Below are 22,344 nucleotides of genomic sequence, written 5' to 3'. Positions count from 1 at the left end.
GACAGGTTCCCTTTAACAAAAATTCTGGAGCATACTGCCAAATTCAGGACTGTTATTCTGTTGCTCTCCTAGATCATGTGAAACCTAAATTCTATTGTAACGCCCCCCCACTGCCACAGGGCCGAAGGGTACCCGGTACCGGGCCTGTGAGTCTCTGCTCTGGGGTTGTCACGGTGGCTAAGCCCGGTCCGTGACCCTGCTGAGGGGCGTACAGTAAATAAGTATGACGGATGATGGTGGTGAAGCTGTAGTGGTGCGGTGCAGTAAATAACGAGGACACCAGGTTGCAGTCTCTTTACCTCTTTACTGAAGATCTCTGGGTCCTCAGTCCGGAATCCGGATAACCAGGCTGCGCAAGTCCGGCCGGTCCAATGGCACCTCCAGAGTTCTCTTAGCAGGTGGAAATCTGTGCCTTTCTTCTAGCGCTATGTGTTGCGGTCCTTCCCTGCTGTGCTTACAGAAAGTCCCCACAACTGTTGTGTCTGTTTCTTAAGTTCCCTCACAACTCGATTAGATGATGTTCTGCTAATCCTCCGTCCCTCCCTGGTTTTATGGTTGGGACGGCACCCGTTTGACGGGTAGGCTCGGAGCTCTTCCGGGACCCTAGAGTCGCCCCTCTCCACAAGTTGCCCCCCAAGACTGCATAGGTGATTTAAGTTAGACAGCCCGCCTTAGACTGACTGTCCTGCCGCTGTTTAGAGTATCGCTTGAAGCTGGATGTTGTAATACTCCCTCGGCGTTCTGGCCACCGGTAGTGCGCCTCAGTAGGGTGTTGCCTCGGTCTTACAGCACGACCCCTACTGGTATTCTCCTTATTGCTTGATCTCGTTTCTCACTCAGCACAATCTATCTCGCTTCTGGTCCTTCCTTGGGCACCGCCGCTATCCTGAGCAGGCACGGTCCCGTTACGTTCGTTCAAGTTGCCAAGCCTCTGTCAGGATCCCACCCCTGACAGAGACCCTACTGTATCTTCCCCCACAACACCCTCTGCCACAAGGTGTTGCCTGGTTCCAACCCAGTCAGCTTTCTGATCTAACTTCCTGCCTGACCACCAGTTTACCCACTATGGTGGGGAGTGGCCTAGTGAATAGAACCCTTAGCTCCCCCCGGAGGCCCGACTGTGAAATGTATTGGTGTCTGTGATACCTGATCAGATGAACTCCTTCAGTGCCATCAGACGTACCATAGCTCCCCTTAGTGGCGGAGCCACAGTACTGCAACGACCAGGACTCTGGGGCGCTGCACTCCCCCCTGGTTAAACACAGTACTCCGGGACTGAGAAGAAAACAACAATACAAGTTAGCAAAAAGACATACAGTTTTGTTGAGTGTGATAACAATAAGCATATTTAAACAGAGCTTCCCTTTATGGGAGGTGAGGACACTTGAACGTTACAAACATGGTTAAATATCATAGCAACATGCTATAACTAACTTTCTTTTACCCAACCGGGTATTCTACTAAGTGCAAAATTGTTGAATAATAATTTAACATCGCCTTTAAGGATGTACACTCTGAATCCGCTAAAGACTTTCTTATAATCACATTATAAGGCAATTTAACTTTTACATTCTCCTTCTTTAAATCTGCAGGACCGCCTGTCCTAACGGCACCAGACCTACTGCCTCTCCTTTCTTACAGGACCGCTCCTTTCAGCCCGAGCCTTCTGTCTTTTCAACTACTATACACAGTATAGAACATAACATTACTTTCAGTTTAAGAGCACCGAGCCATCTCTACATGACTCCTAGGAGGACTCAGGGTTCACCTTCTGTCCTCGTTATCTATCAACATTATCAAACATTTTCTATAGAACATTAAACCTTCTCCTAGCTTTCACTTTCTTTCAGGGAACATCATCAGCATTTCTTTACAATTAACTAGTTGGATACATATAACTTTCTCATACAAACATTATCATCACTTTCTTTTGTCAAAACATTATTGCTACCTATCTTAAAGCAATATCACCATTTAAGTGCAACAAATGAACATCCCCTTTAAGAGGGGACCAAGTCTCTATGAGGTAGCATATCTTCTCAAGCTACCAGTCCGTACTCAGCAAAGGTTCCAGTGTGGTATCTTCACAAAGAGTCCTTTTTGAAGTAAAACCCGTAGGGAGCACCTTTAATAAGGTGCAAACTATTTACAAAAAGTTTGTATCATGCACTGTTCATGATTGCGGCAGTTCTGGAACTTTGTGCAAAACTTTAGAAAAATCAAACAAAACAATAGGGATCCCGGGTCAACAAAGGGATCCCCTTAAGAGTTAACCCTGGACGGGTCTAGCAGCAAAACAGGAAACGAACAAACAGTTAAGAAACTATGTACATATTTCAAAGCATTCCTGCTTACTCATCTTGTAATGTGGGGGGTGGTCTTCTTCCGGGCCTCAACCGGCCAACGGGTCGCCTTGGTGTGGCAAGGGCCGGTCCTGGCTCCAGCAGCGACAGGATCCCTCGCCGGGATGCCCTCCTAGCTTGTGGGCGAGCGCGACCCAGAGGCACGCGGTGGACCCGGTCCTCCTGCGGCTCCATGGGGACGGGTTCCGGCACCTTCCTTTCAGAAGGCTCATCCTCCGGCACTCCAGTAGCAGCCTGCAGGGCGACGCACCGCTGGACACCCCGAGCTACCCAGCCTGTTCCACCCGCTTCCCTCCTCCACCGGGTGTAGGTCACGGCATCGCCGGGTTCCAGATCGGCGTCATACCTTCCTCCACAGAGCTCGACTTCTTCCCGGTCCACGCGGACCTGCAGTGGCTCCCCAATCTCTTGGATGACTCCCTTCCCATGTCGGGAGTTGAAGGAGACCACCACACCCCAGTGGGACGGTGGGGTTTCGTCCACATGGGTTAGATCCACCTGGGCGGCAGGCTGAGGTCTGTCCCGCCACGCTGCCATGAGGCGCCGCAGATGTTCAGCCTCCGGCAGGATCCTCAGGCCCGATGCGCGCAGCTCACACTCTGCCGTGGCCTGGATGAAGGAGGCAGGGGACACTGGAGACAGGCGGACCTCCGTAGGCTGGCCCAGCCGAGAGATCACACGGGCTTCGGCTTCCATGCGGTAAGCTATCCGCCGGGCCTCGGCTGCGGCCACACACTCCTCTGACAGCGGCCTAGGAGGTTGGCCCATCGTTGGCTCTGCAAGGGTCAGCTCCCGCAGTGACGGCGTATCTTGGGCTGCATCGGGCTGTTCGGCCTCTCTCCGAGTCCGATCATTCCCATGCGGGGTCTCTGGCGTCGCCATCTTCGTTTTTCCTCCAGTGTCCTCTTCCCGCGGTCTCTTTCGTGGTCGGCCCCGTCTCCATGGTCTCCACCCTCCAAACAGGATAAGGAGGCGGACCTCAGCTGTTGACGGACACGTCCTCAGGACACAAAAATATTTAGACTGGGCGGCCATTGTTTTTCCGCGCTCTTCGGCTTGTCTACGCCTACTCCACGCCCCTCTTCTCTTCCTGCGCTCTCCTCAGCGCTGTAATGGCGGCGGATTTTGGCGGCAAATTTTTGCGGTAAATGGCAACACACAGCCTTTGCAATAAAGTACAGTCCAAGCACAATAAATCACAGTTCCAAGGCACACATGACCTGATTCTTCAGGCTTAAGTAGATCCTGTTCGTGACGCCAAGATTGTAACGCCCCCCCACTGCCGCAGGGCCGAAGGGTACCCGGTACCGGGCCTGTGAGTCTCTGCTCTGGGGTTGTCACGGTGGCTAAGCCCGGTCCGTGACCCTGCTGAGGGGCGTACAGTAAATAAGTATGACGGATGATGGTGGTGAAGCTGTAGTGGTGCGGTGCAGTAAATAACGAGGACACCAGGTTGCAGTCTCTTTACCTCTTTACTGAAGATCTCTGGGTCCTCAGTCCGGAATCCGGATAACCAGGCTGCGCAAGTCCGGCCGGTCCAATGGCACCTCCAGAGTTCTCTTAGCAGGTGGAAATCTGTGCCTTCCTTCTAGCGCTATGTGTTGCGGTCCTTCCCTGCTGTGCTTACAGAAAGTCCCCACAACTGTTGTGTCTGTTTCTTAAGTTCCCTCACAACTCGATTAGATGATGTTCTGCTAATCCTCCGTCCCTCCCTGGTTTTATGGTTGGGACGGCACCCGTTTGACGGGTAGGCTCGGAGCTCTTCCGGGACCCTAGAGTCGCCCCTCTCCACAAGTTGCCCCCCAAGACTGCATAGGTGATTTAAGTTAGACAGCCCGCCTTAGACTGACTGTCCTGCCGCTGTTTAGAGTATCGCTTGAAGCTGGATGTTGTAATACTCCCTCGGCGTTCCGGCCACCGGTAGTGCGCCTCAGTAGGGTGTTGCCTCGGTCTTACAGCACGACCCCTACTGGTATTCTCCTTATTGCTTGATCTCGTTTCTCACTCAGCACAATCTATCTCGCTTCTGGTCCTTCCTTGGGCACCGCCGCTATCCTGAGCAGGCACGGTCCCGTTACGTTCGTTCAAGTTGCCAAGCCTCTGTCAGGATCCCACCCCTGACAGAGACCCTACTGTATCTTCCCCCACAACACCCTCTGCCACAAGGTGTTACCTGGTTCCAACCCAGTCAGCTTTCTGATCTAACTTCCTGCCTGACCCCCAGTTTACCCACTATGGTGGGGAGTGGCCTAGTGAATAGAACCCTTAGCTCCCCCCGGAGGCCCGACTGTGAAATGTATTGGTGTCTGTGATACCTGATCAGATGAACTCCTTCAGTGCCATCAGACGTACCATAGCTCCCCTTAGTGGCGGAGCCACAGTACTGCAACGACCAGGACTCTGGGGCGCTGCACTATTACCATACACAAGCATTGCAGTGATTATATTCTTGATGTCTTCTTCCCATGTGCAAATGTGATAAAATGGGTATTGGTGTAACGAACGTGCTCACGGGGGTCGTGACCGTGACCGGGCCCTTCCGGGTGGGGGCCGATGCCAGAACAAACTTCAACTGAATGTGTATCCTTGGACGCACATTCAGTTGGAGTGTATTGCGGCGCATAGGCTCATTTGGTCCACCAATCAGAGTCCATCAGCTGACATCGGCATGTATGTGATTGGGGGGCTCATGGAAGTGACATCATGTGCTCGCATTCTGAAGTCAGCTGCCGGCTTCAGAACAGGACGCTGTGTGACGGGCCAGCAGAGGGAAGGAGAGTATAATTGTTTATTTTTTCAATGCATTAAGGAACATCGACAGAACAGGGAATGTATACCAGGATGCGGGACATGTATATCAGGATTTGGCCCAGACAAGATAAGGAACATACAGTCATGGCCAAAATTGTTTGCACCCTTGAAATTGTTGCAGAAAATTGAAGTATTTCTCCCCAACAATGATTGCAGTTACACATGTTTAGTTATACACATGTTGTTTCCTTTGTGTGTATTGGAACACCACAATAAAAGCAGAGGCCGGACAAAATTGTTGGCTCCCTCAACTTACTATTTGATTGCACACCCTTTGGAATAAATAACTGCAATCAATCGCTTCCTGTAACCATCAACAAGCTTCGTACACCTCTCAACTGGAATTTTGGACTGCTCTTCTTTTGCAAACTGCTCCAGGTCTCTCATATTTGAAGGGAGCCTCTAGTTATGCCACTGGTAAATTGTAATACTACCACCATCAGGTTCCTGACTAGTAATATCGTGCAGACACATTCCAATATCTATTGTAATTAGCTCATTAACTAGTGTTACATTCAGAATTTTTCTGTACAATAAACACACTGTGAGATGATTTCCAAGTAAGTAAATTAGTAAAGGGTGACTGAGTTCAGACAGTGCCAACCAGACATTAAAGGGAAGGCCAATAAAGTATGCAATGTCCAAAGCAAAAGCAGCGTTTGAAGCTGGTCATCATCATTCTCTGACCATGACTAATTATTTCATCTTTCCTTTTATAAATAACTAACTCCAGGGCAAATACTCTCCGGGAATCTCTAAGTAGGAGGTTTGAGCTGAAAATGCTTTCATGTATTACATAAGACTTTTCATATTGTGGCAGAAAGTGATCAAATATTGATTAATATATTATGATAAGCAGACACAAATTAGCAGTTACACAGTTATGGGCCCTTGGTCTATGAACTGCTTACAAAATAGCCCTTTAACTGGCTAATATCTAGGATGACTAAACTGGAAATCTCCTCTTGTCTCCAGTACACTGCCCTAATTACATTTCAGCTTTCTCGGATGTACTTTATTTTTTAAATAAACCAGGGTTCTTCTTTTGATTAGCCAGCCTAGTGCGACGTTTTATCTGCGTCTGGCTGGCTAATCAAAAAAGGAGACGTGGATGTTGCCAGATAAAAGGCGATTGTCATGGTACCCATCCAGCGGCCACAGATTACCGACTTGTCCTTTGGATCGGGTCCTGTGAATCCGTTCCCTACTTTTTACCCATCTTAGTTGTCTAGCGAAACAATGCTTTTTTATGGCAGAATTAAACATATTTCTTGTATTTGAAAGCTCTATTCCACGTTTTAGACTTGTTCTAAGGATATACCTACCTACTAAGTCATTATAGGTTTGCCAAGGGTGAAATAAACACTTGCTGACAGCTTTCCAAATTTTATCATTTTGTTAATATATGGACTACCCAGGAAATAAGGCAGTTGAAATATTGCTTTATTTTTAACAGGTTGTCCAGGCCTAAGCTATTGATTATCTTACAGTAGGTCCTCAATATCAGATTATTGGTGTCTTAGTGAAATTATATTTAGCTGGAACTCTACAGCCCTTAAGACCTGGTAACCGCTGATTGTGGGGGTTGCTGGGTGTCAGATTCTCTCTGATTGAATATTGATGACCCGTCCTAAAGAGGGATAGGTTATCAATATCTTAGTCCTAGACAACCCCTTTAACCAACATTTGATGGTTGCTAAACAAACATGTAAATAATACTTTTGCGTTATATACCTCCAGAGCAGTCTAAAATATTTCAGTAAATGGGCTGCTGTCATTTCGTAATTGGTTGGCTCTAGACTACCATTGATAGATAGAACAATGGGGATGTGGCATTCTACAAAACAGTCTATTTGGTTTGAGGTGCATTTCTTCATAGATCTATATAGAGATAACAAACTGTCTGTGGTCTGTCTACAGCGCTCCGATAGGATAGGATAGTACTCCCTATAGAGTACAGCATTTCTTTAATTCATTCCTGGTTCTCATCATTCACAACTTCTGTCATGTCTCTATGCCCTGTTCGAAGTGATTTCAAATGACAGTCTTGTAGGTTTGCTCAACAATTTTCTCAACTCTTGGGTTTGAGAACAACTGTTTCCTGGAAGACTATATGTACATTTCTTGTTAGAATTGTCTTTGTCTCCCATGGCTTGAATGCGTAAGTAAGTAAATGCTCAAAACATCGACCCCCTTTTAAGGTTAGTATCACAAGTTGTTCTGTATCACTATACGCTACAAGGATTTAATTAGAGGTCTTCTCTCACAATGAAATATTCATATATGCTTCACAAGGCAGTACTTTACAGACATGATCATCAACCGATGGCTCTCTAACTCTTATCTCTAATTGATCTACAATTACAGAGAGTGGCCGAAACAGTTGAAGAAGAAGTAAGAGAAAATGAGGGTCAAGATGCTGATGGGGCTGCTGAAGAAACAGAAGAACCAGAAGATGACCATAATAATGTTCAAGAAGAACGCCTCCATGAAGAAGAAACCGGTGAAAATGAGGAGCATAGTATGGTAAGTCATGAAGTTGAAGCAGATCATGGGAAGAGGCACAATGATTCAGAAGATGTGATTGATAATTATGGAGATGGACATTGGGAAGAAGATCAGCATTTAAATTCAGTAGACACAGAAGGTGAAGGCAATGGGCAAATTAACGGTGCTATTTATGGGAGAGAAGAAGATGAAGGCCATGATGGAAACACGACCGACCAAAATCAGGTAAAGCTATAAGATCATTAATAATATCAAACATATTTTTAGTGTTTTTTTTTAATCTTTTCTGCAACATTGAGGTGCATATTGTTTAATAATCTGCTAACAATTTCATGTAAGTTTGTACTAGGTCATTCATTGTACTGTATTTTTAGATCTGATGGAGATCTGATGGATTGTCATGGATTCAGATGATATTATATTTCACGTACTGTTAGACATTTATATGCCTGTATAAGGTTAGAAATTCCCGAGACTAGTCATGTGACAGCAATTCTCTGGCAATCCGAGCTGCCAAAAGTATTTATATGACTTGTGACTTACCTGCAACTTGTCATGCAACTATTTTAGATCTCCGATAAAAAGTCAGCCAAATTTTTGACAGTTTTCATGCAAGACGAAAGTGTCACACGACTTACATTGAAACGTGAGGGAAAACTGCAACAGGGATTAAATTTGTTTAGCAATACTTCTGTAGTTTGCAGATCACAGCACAACAATCATTAGATGTGATTTCTCAGTGCATCACCACAGTCTACATGTCACCTGACAGATATAGAGCCCTAACCGAAGGGCTCACTCACACCAGCGTATATGTTGGACGCATGCTATCCAATGTTTAGCAGATATCACTTGGGCCAATGTTATGTAATGGGACAGTGCTGGTCAGCATTCTTTTTTTTTCTCATATCATTTCATATCATACGCAAAAAATCACAGCATGCTGCAAGTGGTACTGCAAATCTGAGTCCGCACTCCTATTCAAGTCTATGATACGTGTAAAAGATTGGTCTGTACTCGGCCCCAAACCACTACCATGTGTTTATTACTACAATTGTACCCTTCCTAACAAGCCCATGTTATTGTCTTATGAGCATGCCCTGGGGGGCAGTGGTGATGCAGGACTCTGCCAGTTGTTACCCCTGACTCCACATGGCACGGCTAGCTGTGTCCTACGTCACTGTTGCCTCTTTGGGCATGCGCGCTATGTACACTCAGCTTATTGCACATTATCAGGGAGATAAGAGTTTTGTAAACAGCCGGTGGCTCCACTCTTGTAAATCATGCTCACAGTGGTGTGATAACATGATTAGTCTCGGTAAAGCTACACCTCCATGACTAGTCACTCACTAATTCCCACTAATATCACCACCGCAGTCATAAAATTGATTTTTGGCATGTGATAAATACATAAGACAATAAAATGGGCTTGTTAGGAAGGGTATAAAGATGGCAATAAATACATGGTTGGCGGTTCAGGGAACCCGCGGAAGCTGTCAGGTTCCCTTTAAACGGTCTGCAATTTACTGAATGCTTTTATGTCCACTTTCGTCTACCTACCAATGATCAAATGTGAGGAGGATTTGCATTACAACATTTTAAATACAAAAATCGAACTTGTCACAATTGAGGGGCTAATAAGGAAAATTGTGGGTTCATCATAGGTCAGCCTTTTGTGTGATAAGTACATCTATCATTTACATAAGTCAGTAAGGTGTAACTGCAGCAATCAGTTCCATTCTTTGTAATAGTGGGTTATTTCATAGTAAGTGCATGCTGATTGACACTGTGCTGTGTTTTTTTTGCTGCCACCAATTGTCTCAGTAGGCATTATCTATGAGGAAATGTATTCCTACTTTAAAAAAAAAAAAAAAAAAAAAGTACCGTATGTTGTACAAAATTATATTGAAATGTAATATTCACTGTTTTATACAGTAGAGGTGGTGACTATTACATACCGTTGTCAGTCACGTTCAGTATTTGATAAAGGGAAATTATTTCCATCAGTCATGGCACTGCTAGAATAGGTGATACACGATGAGGCACTGGATAACATGAGTATCTGTCAAATGTGTGCTGTACTGTTAAACTGCTTTAGTTGGACAGTATGAAAATAAGCAAGTTTGCAATTGACTTGCTTTTTATATCTGCTCTCATTCTCCTGTATTGACAGCTTTTTTCTTTCGTAGTGTACAGCTGGTTTTCATGAAGTTTGGTCACTAGTGATTGACCAGACCCTGGCCAAGTGTGCAGAGTAGTGATGAGCGAGTATATTCGTTGCTCGGGTTTTCCCGAGCACGCTCGGGTGGTCTCCGAGTATTTGTAACTGCTCGGAGATTTATTTTTCATCACTGCAGCTGAATGATTTACAGCTGCTAGCCAGCTTGAATACATGTGGGGATTCCCTAGCAACCAGGCAACCCCCACATGTACTCAGGCTGGCTAGTAGCTGTAAATCATTCAGGTGCGGTGATGAAAACTAAATCTCCGAGCAGTTACAAATACTTAGAGATCACCCGTGCGTGCTCAGGAAAACCCGGGCAACGAGTATACTCGCTCATCACTAGTGCAGGGTAGTTATATTCAATAAAGCAGAGGGGTAAACTTCTAATATCCCAGCTACCACACTTCATCCCATTGATTTGTATTCTACAGTAACCTGCTTTTCTCCCTCCCATTCCTTCTCCGCTCCTGACAAGTTGCTGTTCTAAATCTTGCAAAATCACCAGCTTGCAGCATTGGTTGCTTTCAGACCAGCTCTCCTAATCATGTCTAACCATTTTTGGAGCTGTGTGCTTGTTCAAATGCCCTCTTATTTCTGTGTGCATTTCTGTGTGTGTATATATAATAGCAGTATACACTGCAGAACAAACTACTGATAGCTGAAGGTGTTATGAGCTTTACAGTTCTAAGAATACTACAGCTCTGCTACTTACCAGAACCATCACTCATGGAGTAGTAACCACCCCACCAGAAAACAGGAAGTGAAAGATACTGGAAAGCTGTGTACTGCTCAAGAGACAACTTGAGAATAACCCTTTAACCCCTTTACGACCTTGGACATATCCATACATAAAGGTTGCTTGGTACTTAAAAACCTTGGACGTCATGGATACGTCATGGCGATAGCTCTCGCACAGGGGCTGTGCGCACAAGATGGCCCCGGTGTCAGCTGATTCTCACAGCTGACACCCGACCCTCTATGCAGAAGTGGTGCACGCACCGCTCCCGGCACTTTAGCCCCCTAAATGCTGCGATCGAAATAAACCGCAGAATTTAGAGAACGGGCAGAGGGAGGAAGCTCCATCTGCCCTTGAGAGCTCACCTAATTTCCCAATACATGTCTCCAGAAGCACGAGCTGGGCACAACGTACTGGTCACTACGATGGCAGTTTGCAATTTTTGCCTCTCCCCTCCTGAGCTTTGCAGTGTGCCTCAAAAGTAGTTTTCGACCACATATGGGGTATTGGCATACTCAGAAGAAATTCCACAACAAATTTTAGGGTCCATCTTCTCCTGCTATCCTTGTGAAAATGAAAAAAATTGGGGCTAAAACAAATATTTTTTTTAGTTTTCACAGATCAATGTTGGAAAATTGTGCAAAGCACCTGTGGGTTCAAGGTGCTCACCACACATCCAGATAAATTCCTTAAGGGGTCAAATTTCCAAAATGGGGTCATTTGCAGGAGTTTTCCACTGTATAGGCACATCAGTGGTTCTCCAAATGCGACATGACACCCCCAGACCATTCCATAAAAGTCTGCATTTTAAAACCTTACTCCTTCCTTTCTGAGCCCTGCCGAGTGCCCAAACAGTATTTTTTCCCCATATATGGTGTATCGGCGTACTCTAGTGAAATTGCACAACAAATTTTTGGGTCTATTTTCTTCTGTTACTCTTGTGAAAATAAAACATTTGGAGCTAAAACAACATTGTTATGGCAAAAATTAGATTTTTTTTTTATTTTCACAGCTCTTTTATAAACTTCTTTGAAGTACTTGGGGGTTCAAAGTGCTCACCACACATCTAGATAAGTTCCCTGAGGGGTCTAGTTTCCATCATGGGGTCTTTTGTGTGTGTTTTCCACTGTTTAGGCACATCAGGAGCTCTCCAAACGTGACCTGGTGTCCGGTAATTATTCCAGCAAATTTTGCATTCAAAAAGTCAAATGGCGCTCCTTCCCTTCCAAACCTTGCCGAGTGCCCAAACAGCAGTTTTTCTCCACATATTGGGTATCAGTGTACTCAGTGGAAATTGCACAACAAAGTATGTGGTGCAATTTCTCCTGTTTCCCTTAGAAAAATGCAAAACTTGAGGCTAAAAACATTTTTGTGGAAAAAATTTGATTTTTTATTTTCACGGCTCAACGTTCTAAACTTTTGTGAAGCACTTGGAGGTTCAAGGTGTTCACCACACATCTAGATAAGTTCCTTGAGGCATCTGGCTTCGAAAATGTAGATGGTTTCCACTTTCTATGCACATCAGGAACTCTCCAAACGTGACATGGCATCTGCTAATTATTCCAGCAAATTTTACATTCAAAAAGTAAAATGGCGCTCCTTCCCTTCCGAGCCCTGACGTGCGCCCAAACAGTGGTTGTCCCCCACATATAGAGTATCTGCATGCTCAGAAGAAATTGCACAACAATAATAATAATTTTTTGGGTCTAATGTAAAATTTTTGTGAAAAAAGTTGTATGCTAATATTTTCCGTCCACGTTACATTAATCCCTGTGAAGCACCTGAACGGTTAATAAACTTCTTGAATGTGGTTTTCAATAACTTGAGGGGTGCACCTTTTAGAATGGTGTCACTTTTGGGTATTTTCTATCATATAGGTCCTTCAAAGTCACTTCAAATGTGATGTGGTCCCTAAAAAATATGATTTTGTAAATTTTGTTGGAAAAAATGAGAAACCGCTTGTCAACTTTTAACCCTTAAAACTTCCTAAGAAAAAAAGTATGTTTCACAAATTATGCTGATGTAAAGTACACTTGTGGGAAATGTTATTTATTAAGTATTTTGTGTGACATAACTCTCTGATTTAATGGCATAAAAAAATTAATAGTTTGAAAATTGCAAAATGCTCTACATTTTCACCAAATTTCCATTTTTTTCACAAATAAACACAATCGAAGAAATGTTACCACTATCATGAAGTACAATATGTCACGAAAAAAACAGTCTCGGAATCAGTGGGATGCTTTGAAGCGTTCCAGAGTTATAACCTCATAAAGTGACACTAATTACTGATTGTAAAATTTGGCCAGGTCAGGAAGGTGCAAACAGAATTCGTGCGTAAAGGGATTAAAGATAGTTATCAGAATGTAGCTTGAAATATATCACTGAATGTTAAATGCCTTCAAATATGTGCACTAGAGTTGAGTGACTTTTACTTTTTTCGGATCGAGTCGGGTTTCGCGAAACCCGACTTTGTCAAAAGTCGGGTCGGGTGAAATCGGCTGATTATTGCGAAAAGTCGGGGGCCGACTGAAACACGAAACCCAATGCAAGTCAATGGGGAATCAAAGTCGGCAGTGAGTGGAGGACAGGAAAACACCTACAGTGCCCATTTTAATGCCCAAAACATCAATTCTTATTACTTAAGCTTGTCAATCTTAATTTACTTTATAATAATAGTTAGGCATTGAAAACTGGGGGTCATTTGGCTAAAATTGCGGGGTAGGGCTGGCTCAAGATTTTCGTGGGCCCAGGAAACGCGGAATACGTCACGGCGGTGGAGCAGGGAGAGGCAAGTATTTCAACTTTGCAAGTGCTGTGATCCTGAGCAAGCAGGGGGGGCCCACTCGTTGGCACTGGCACAGGGCCCCTCATAGTACGGCGGTGTGTTTGATGGCGGGTGGCGCCTCCCACTGGCAGAGACACTTTTGCGTACTATGAGGGGGCCTGTGCCAGTGACGTCGCCAACGAGTATGCCCCCCCACCTGATGAAGGAACCTGCACTCTCATCTGCACCTTCCTCTTTGTCCCCGTGTAAGGTGGTATAGTATGCGGGAAGGGGAACCTGACTTTCAGCAGGGTCAGATTCTGGCTGTGTAGAGTGCAAGGGGAATGTAGTGGTCTGGGTCAATGTACCAGCAGACTCATCTAGCAGTGGCTGGGCAATGGGCAGGATGTGGAGGAAACACAGATATAGGCCCAAATAATAAAGTAGGCTAAATGCAGTTCAAATGTGGTAACAGGACTAAACAGGCGGCATTGCTTTGTTCAGCAGAGGACAACTGTAAGGAATGGCAGACACAGTGAGTAGGCCCAAATAATAAAGTAGGCTAAATGCAGTTCAAATGTGGTAACAGGACTAAACAGGCGGCATTGCTTTGTTCAGTGGAGGAAAACTGTAATGAGTGGCAGACACAGTTAGTAGGCCCAAATAATAAAGTGGGCTAAATGTCTGCCAAAAAATTGTTCATAAATAAACAGGTGGCATAGCTAGGTACAGGGGTGGGCTCCTCTGCTGAGTAGCAGACAATGGTAGTAGGCGCAAAGTATTAACTGGTCCAAATGGAGGCCAGGGACCCTGTATATTTTAACGATCATCTATCATTTCGACAAAATTGTATTGGCAGTGCCATTGAAGGATTTAACAGCACAGACTACACAGTGGTGGAGCAGGGAGAGGTAAGTATTGCAAGTGGTAGAGCACTGTTCGAGCTGGGGGGGAACACACTCTCGTGGGCGGCGGTACTGGCACAGGGCCCCTCATATTACGACGGTGTGTCTGACGTTGGTTGTGCACCACCACCATCACCACCACCATCAGTACCAGCTGGCAACCACCGCCCACGGGCTCTTCCACCAGACTTCCTCATTTTTTGGAAAATCTAACCAAAATAACAACCGTTATATTGCACTGTAAAACAAGGTAGAAGGTGTATATAAACTTGTTGAGAATTTAAATCTCCCTCTTTTTTTGGGAGACTGAACTAAAACTCAGGCCCTGTGCATAAAACAACACAATGTAAGTGGCAGACAGTGGCTGGCTGATATACGACAAACTAACAGGACTGAAGTATATCCACTTTGTGAGAATTTGAATCTCACTTTTTTTTTTTGGAGACTGAACCAAAACTCAGGCCCAGTGTATAAAACAACACAATGTAAGTGGCAGAAAGTGGCTGGAAGATATATGAAAAAGATACAAGGACTGTAGTACAATTTCAATATCCCTACAATGACCTCAGGACAAGTATGGCAGCAATAAAAAGGACTGCTGCACACAAAAGTGTGGACAAATAAACAAGATAACTGTGCAGAATGGAGCAACAGGATTTTTGCTTTTAAAAAAGCAGTTGGTTTGCACAGCAGCGTGCAAACAGCAACGCAGCTATCAGGGAGCCTTATAAGGCAGCCTAATAAGCTACAGAGCTGATGCACAAAAATCTAGCCTCCACTGTCCCTGCAAAAAAAGGTGGTGTTGGACAGTGGAAATCGCTACAGCACAAGCAGTTTGGGGGTTAATCTTCCCTCCCTAACTGTATCCCTTCTTCTGATGAAGCTGCAGCAACCTCTCCCTATGCTAAGATCAGCAGAAGTAAGATGGCGGTCGGCGTGCACGCCCTTTTATAGCCCCTGTGACGCCGCAGAAAGCAAGCCAATCACTGTCCTGCCCTTCTCTAAGATGGCGGGGACCGAGACCTATGTCATCACGCTACCCACACTCTGCGTCCTCCTTCATTGGCTGAAAAATGGTACTGAAAGCGTCATATGAAACGCGACTTTTGCGTGCAGATCGGCGACCTCATGGCCGATCCCACACTAGGATCGGGTCGGGTTTCATGAAACCTGACTTTGCCGAAAGTCGTTGATTTTTGAATTTGTCCGATCCGTTTCGCACAACCCTAATGAGCACTATGCCTCATTGATATGCTAAATGTGTTCCTTTCTTTAAAAAAAAAAACAAAAAAACTTTCCTTGCTAATAGTCCCCAATGAAGAGACTAGAAAATTACCAGAATTCTTGTTTTGAATGCTGAGCAAGAGGGAAAAAATGCTTTTTAAGGCAAACTGGATCATACACTATAAATGTACCTATACCCCATTCCATTTATCCTTTCCCATCCTTTGGTCGATTTTGATGGACAGGTGTCTCTACTGCGTAACTAACATTAATGTGACCAAGAGCTATTAATTTGGGGAGATGTGCAAATGTAAAATGCTGGAGTAGGGCCAAGACAAGAACTGCAGAGACTATGACACAAGGAAAGACAATATGTAACGTGTCCATGGGCCAGTAGGTGTCAGACGTGTAGAAGCAATGTGTATTTAATCTGTCCATATTTCTTAATTGATTTAACTATTTCATTGGCTAGGTCCACTAGAACAAGGAATAAGTGCAAATGGAGGCTGAAGTAATGATTAGGATTAATTACATGTAGCACACTGACTTCTAGTTGTAATGTGATAATTAGCTCTGTAACATATACCTTGACAGCTTTACGTAGACAAGTCTTGATAGTAGGTCATATTCGGGAACTTCACCAGGACAAGATGTCGAATAATGAGGTCATGTCTCCAATCATCATTAAAAACGTCATGGCGCCTGTTAAGAACAGAAGCTATGATTTCAGTGTGATAAGGACCTTTTTTTCCAAAGTAAGAGCTGGTGACTAAAGGATTTAATGCTGCAGTGGCATGCTAAGTATTTGTAGATTATGGTCGGGGAGCTAGAGAAGGTGAGACTACCAGGCTGATGATCACCGCTAAAGCCTGGCCCATAATTATATTGCTTGCCGGTGTAGTGTCAGAAAGTGCAGAAAGTGTGATCATGCACAACTTAGGGTACCTTTACACAGTGCAATTTTGATCGCTACGACGGCACGATTCGTGACGTTGCAGCGTCGTATGATTATCGCTCCAGCGTCGTAGACTGCGGTCACATGTTGCAATACACAGCGCTGGAGCGATAATTTCATGACGTATTTGCGATGTAGAAGCCGTTGGTTACTGTGCGCACATCGTATACAACCTGTGTCACACGATGCAATCATGCCGCCACAGCGGGACACTAGACGACGAAAGAAAGTTTCAAACGATCTGCTACGACGTACGATTCTCAGCGGGGATCCGGATCGCAGTAGCGTGTCAGACACAACGATATCGTAAATGCATCGCTGGAACGTCACAAATCGTGCCGTCGTAGCGATCAAAATTGCACTGTGTAAAGGTACCCTTAGACTGAAAGCACAAGGATCACCCTTAAGCCTTGACAATAAAAAAGGGATTCTTATTAATTGGGGTCACTTGTTACAATTAGGGCATAGGAGTGTGGGCATAGGAGGCAGTATTTTTTACTTGAATTAGTGTTTTGGGGTATCGAGTGTTCAGAGAATCTATTGATTTTATCATGAATTGGATTCTAACCTATTCATAACCCCAAATGGAAAAAATACAGTTTTCACATTAAAAAGGAGTCTCGGACTACTAGAATGATATGTCCACTTTATTATAAAAGCCTCCCTCCCCATCAAAAACCAAGTCACAAGGTGTCCTGCTTCTTCGACTCGTAGCAACTGTAGAATAGATGCTTGAAAGCAAGTGCTCTGCAGCGCCACCACAGGATAAATTCGTAATCACCGAGTTTCTGTTGAAATCACTGTGGTGAAATCCATGGACATGCTAAGGCCTCCAATCCAAGGCTACTAAGGACACTCTTTATAGCCACTGACCACTCTGGTTAATAGCAGAGCTGAACTGATATTAGCTCCGAAGTCCATAACACAGTATTTCTAGATCTGTTACATCATAAATTGTGATGTAGTAATAGAACAGAACATAAAAGTAATGGCTCTCATTTGTAGAATTGGGAAATTTAAATGGTGGTTTAATGTTTGGGGGATAAAAGTCATAGAAAATGTACCGTAATTGACAAATAGAATAGACATCATGAATTTACAAATTTGTATTAAATTTTACATTTAATAATCAGGTTTGCCGTGCAGGCCTATTCCTTCATATGTGTGTTTTTACTGTAGTGATGAGCTCATCTTCCCAATTCGATTTGGGCAGATTCACTTAGATTCGATCAGTAGTTTCAGTTTAGTCTAAAAAAAATTCAATTCAAATTGCTGTGAAACGAGGGAAGAAACTGAAAAAAAACAAGCTTCCATTCCTACATGCCAGTCTTACTTTCTTATATTTCTCCATTCCAGTTACAAGGCTAATCTAAGCCTTGTAATTGGCCTCCCGTGGTCACTTGAAAAGACCTTCATGGAGAACTGGGGACCTGAGACCATAGAGGTAGCGTAAGAATAGGTAAGGGAAGGCCCTTCATGGCCCTCAAATTTAGAAACCTGGCAGCTGGCTGATTTGCTGGAGATCACTTTGCTCATCTGTAGTGTTTTTAGCTATTTTATTTTCTTTCTTTAGGTGTGTTTTTTAATTCTAGTAGGTGAGATTTTGTTTTTTTTAAATCACTTTCAGAGGTTTAGATATAACAATATTTTCTTTTTTGGTCAAGTGCTAATATTTGCATAATTTTTAACTATCATTGATCTAAGATTGATTACTCTGTAGGTGGTCTTATTAGAATAATATTATTATATTTACATTTACAGGGGTTTCAGGAAAGTGGACTCAAAATGCTATAAAATGCCTAAAACAACAAATGGAGCGAGTCTTCACCTTCCCCTTGACAAATAGTGGATCCCCATCTGTTGCCCAAGTTTTGATGTTTTGGTGGCAGCAGCTAGAACCTGTTAACAGCGTTTATCACCTCTATAACTCAGCAACTCATGACGTCTACCACTTAACCACTGCCGAGGTCATTTACTGGCTACAGCTGTTACGGGCGCTGTTGACATGATGTAACTGCTGCAGCCAAAAAACAAGACCCCCGAGCAGCAGTGAGTAACCGGCACAGGGGAGTATCTACTTTGTGATTTTAGATATTTTATAGTGTAGGGTGTCCACTTTCCTGAAAGTCTATAACCCCTTTAATACAAAATCAGGTATACAGGCAATTTATTTGCAGAATTCTGAAGAACAGTTGGTTCTTTGCTCAATATAAGAAAAGCATTGTGTAATGTCGACCTATATGATTTGTCCCGTTTGACCAACTCCTGTTTTTATGAATAGCTACTTAATGATGTTATAATCTTCTGATCATTGGAGGGGGAGTCAGCAAGTAACCATTTTTCCTTTCCTGACGCTACAAAAATGAAGCCTTCAACTGTGCCCATTGGTGTTCGTAAGCATTGGAATTTCAACTCATAAGAGATTATCTAGAGTTATCCTATAACTAATGATATTGAGAATGGACATTAATAAAATAAAAGTTTATAATATTTTCATTTACAGAATTTTACTGACTTTCCTCATGGGATTTTTTTAACCAGTGTGGCCACATTGGCTTCAACTGATCAAACAACTGATCAAAGATTTTTGGTTTGCCCTCATCAGGACCAGATCTGTGAGAAGTTGAACTTGACAGGCACGGGTCCATTTATTTTTTAATTTATAAACTAGTAACTGACACATGTTCTACTGTAATTGTTTGTAGGGTAGTTTTCATTTTTGGTTGTCCACTCATTCTACATGAAGTTGCGTCACAGATCGATATAAATGGTATAGGAGTTCACATATGTCAGTACATATGTATTTCATTTGCTCCTTAGTGATTTTGCTTTTGTAGGTTTAAGCATTCAGACTAAAGTTGTGTACTGTTATTTGCTGTGGTTTAGCACACCAACGGTTACCATCTTCTGTATTGTTATTTTTTGTAGGCTGAATATTCCCTTCCAAGACCAACATCATCCAGACTTCTGGAGAAGGTCTCCACTCCTACTGAAGGCGAGAAGAAGGAATTGGATGACGAAGCGTAAACTTGAGAAGATGGCCCTTATTCTACGATGCTACCTTGATACTTGAATCTGCATGTTTTATTGTATCATTACAAAAGCTGGAGGATTATCATTTATGTTTGTAGACGGGTGAATACCTCTCTGCTCACCCTCATATTAAAACGCACCAGAAAGTGCACTGTTCTTACGGCAGGTTATTTTATTTTTTATCAATAATGTGGTTCCTATCTATTTATTAGGGTACTTTTTATACAGCCAGATGTTTTGTAATCATAACATGATAGTTCCTTTTGTGAAGCCATATTACATTACCGGTAACCTTGCACTATCCATAGGCTTTTCTTATACAGTTATTGCTTCTCTTACGTCATTTGGTGATCAAGTCAGCACCAAAAATGTTCAGCACCACACGATAACCTAACTTTAGTTTTCCAATCTTGTCATAATCACATTAGTTGCCTTGTATCACCTCTTGTAGCCTACAGATTGACTATATTCCAATATGTTTAATAGAATTAGATATAACATAATTATAATATATAGTAGTCAGTATTTGGTTCTTCAGGGGCTAAACATACAGCATGTTAGATTCTCGTTAGATCCTTCCCACCAAGAAACAATGCTCGGGCTAATTAGAAAACATTTCCCATCTCTATTGCTATCGTACATTCTGTAACACCATGCGGCTGTCATTGACAGTAATTTACATTGTGCATGTAAAGATTTTATGGGCTCTATTTAATAGCCAGTGATGTCTGCTACTGAGCGTAGACACCGGGGAATATCGGCAACAGTTTAGAAATAATGACCTACAGTGCGTCCCATTCTGCATGTTTACTGTGATCACCGGCTTGAAATGCACTAACATTTACTCAGTGTGTCCTTGTAAAGTGTAAAATGTTATTGTCATTACATAGAAATCCCTCTATACGGGGCCAGCTAAGCAAGGCGAGAGCTGGGCAGAGCGGAGGGTATTGGATCTCTACTAAAAACAGGTTTTTATTATGCAAGTTTACGGAATATTACATAGTGTAGCTCTCTGGATGAAATGGAGATAACGCTCATGGACAGATTATCCAGAAACCTCAATGCGAATACAAAGAAACAATTTGGACCCATCTGGGCGTTGATAATCTGACCCATTTTGTTAATGGCTGAGAGCTGAAGTGATAGAGTTTTTAGGCATGCACAATTTGCGGATTATCCCTGTAGACGTTCATGATATAGTAAAGACTGGACTGATTCTGTACTTCATAAGGTTATAATGCATTACATATTTATTTCTTCTACTCACATATATAATATAGAATGTTATTTTTCCAAATGAGAGAATCTAAAACTGCAAACTGATATATGCAAAAATATGACATGAAAAGCTATATATTGTCACAAATAAACTGCTGTGTACATTACTTCTGACTGGATGGAGAATTATTGATTATTGGAGTCCACATAAGACTTGAGATGAGCCGGTCTTATATTTACTGAATTAGATGTCTGTGTATTTAACCCAGAAAGCATTACTGCATTTTTTTTCTGTTGCTGAAAATTCACTTACAGAGTATTCCGGTATGAAGATATTACAAATGCACAGCATTGGAACTTCTACTTCACTGGGGGTCTGACCTCTGAGACCCCTATGATCGCCAGAACTGAGAATGTGGAGCAGCAGTTCTCATAGTCAACCATCACTCCATTCATTCTCTGTGAGAGATGGCTCTTTCTCTTCTTCCCCACCATCCACACAAACACTGTGCACCCCCCACTCCTGCAGTCGCTTTGGTTGACTGTACAGATGAGCAGATCTCTTCGTTCAACCCCGGTCTATGGTCCAGGTCAGTGCTCTCATGTTTTGTACTCACAGGAGCTCTGTGAATTTTCTTACCAAGGATCCAAGGCTTGGCTTATGATTAGCCAGGCTGGCAAGTACGCCCCCAGATGACTTCTCATCAGGGCGTCTAAGGCTACTTTCACACCAGCATCGGTACGGGGCCGTCGCCATGCGTCAGCCCGACGTACGGACGTATGCTGTGAAATAAAAGCACAACGGGGGCAGCGGATGCAGTTTTTCAACGCATCCGCTGCCCCATTGCAAGGTCCGGGAAGGAGGGGGCGGAGTTCCGGCCGCGCAGGCGCGGTCGGAAATGGCGGACACGACGCACAAAAAAGTTACATGTAACTTTTTTTGTGCCGGCGGTCCGCCAAAACACGACGCATCCGTCGCACGACAGATGCGATGTGTGGCCATACGTCGCAATGTGTCGCTAATGCAAGCCTGTGGAGAAAAAATGCATCCTGCGGACAACTTTGCAGGATGCGTTTTTTCTCCAAAACGACGCATTGCGACGTACAGCAAGCAACGCTAGTGTGAAAGTAGCCTAATAAAACTCCGGTGCGGGGACTCCTGAAGCTCAGAAAATTCAGCCAGAGAGCACTAACCTAGACCATGGACCAGGGTTGTGCAAAGTGATCTGCTCGTATCTAGTTGACAGAGGTAGTACAAGTACTACTCTGGTGACCACAGACAGGGAGACTATGGACAATTACACTTAGTTTTTAAACAGTTTAGGGCTAATACATGGAATATAAAGAGAGTATTAGGTGGCTGATAAAGTTGCTCGTATTACCTTATAGGGATAAATCCAGATGACAAGTTCTCTATAATAATGAATGGAGTGGCAGATTAGCATGTTCATCACCACTTAAGAAAAACGGGAGAGAAGATCATATACTAGGTGGTAACTTCAATCTTGCAGGAATACCCCTTTAAATAGACTAAGTTACAAAATATTTGCTACATCATGAAAAAATAATTCATTTTTTTTCTTATAATAATAGAGCAACC

General features: G+C 43.5%; 1 protein-coding gene across 6 annotated transcripts in view; it reads left to right on the top strand.

The window, feature by feature from the left end:
- DCDC2 (doublecortin domain containing 2) overlaps window positions 1–20,911 on the top strand; it is a 176,844-nt gene extending 155,933 nt beyond the window's left edge. For 4 of the 6 annotated variants that reach the window (XM_077269982.1, XM_077269980.1, XM_077269981.1 and 1 more), the window contains 2 exons: window positions 7,542–7,907; window positions 19,422–20,911. In XM_077269982.1, the coding sequence (XP_077126097.1) occupies window positions 7,542–7,907; window positions 19,422–19,520 (465 nt within the window). In that variant the 3' untranslated portion in view covers window positions 19,521–20,911. The remainder of the gene's footprint in view (window positions 1–7,541; window positions 7,908–19,421) is intronic. The other 2 variants (XM_077269984.1, XM_077269983.1) reach the window with 1 other exon arrangement.
- The last annotated feature ends 1,433 nt before the right edge of the window (window positions 20,912–22,344 follow it).

The sequence above is a fragment of the Ranitomeya variabilis genome, chromosome 6, assembly GCF_051348905.1.
Source record: "Ranitomeya variabilis isolate aRanVar5 chromosome 6, aRanVar5.hap1, whole genome shotgun sequence".
In the NCBI taxonomy this organism is placed as follows: Eukaryota; Metazoa; Chordata; class Amphibia; order Anura; family Dendrobatidae; genus Ranitomeya; species Ranitomeya variabilis.
This window is presented reverse-complemented; position numbering and strand designations above follow the sequence as displayed.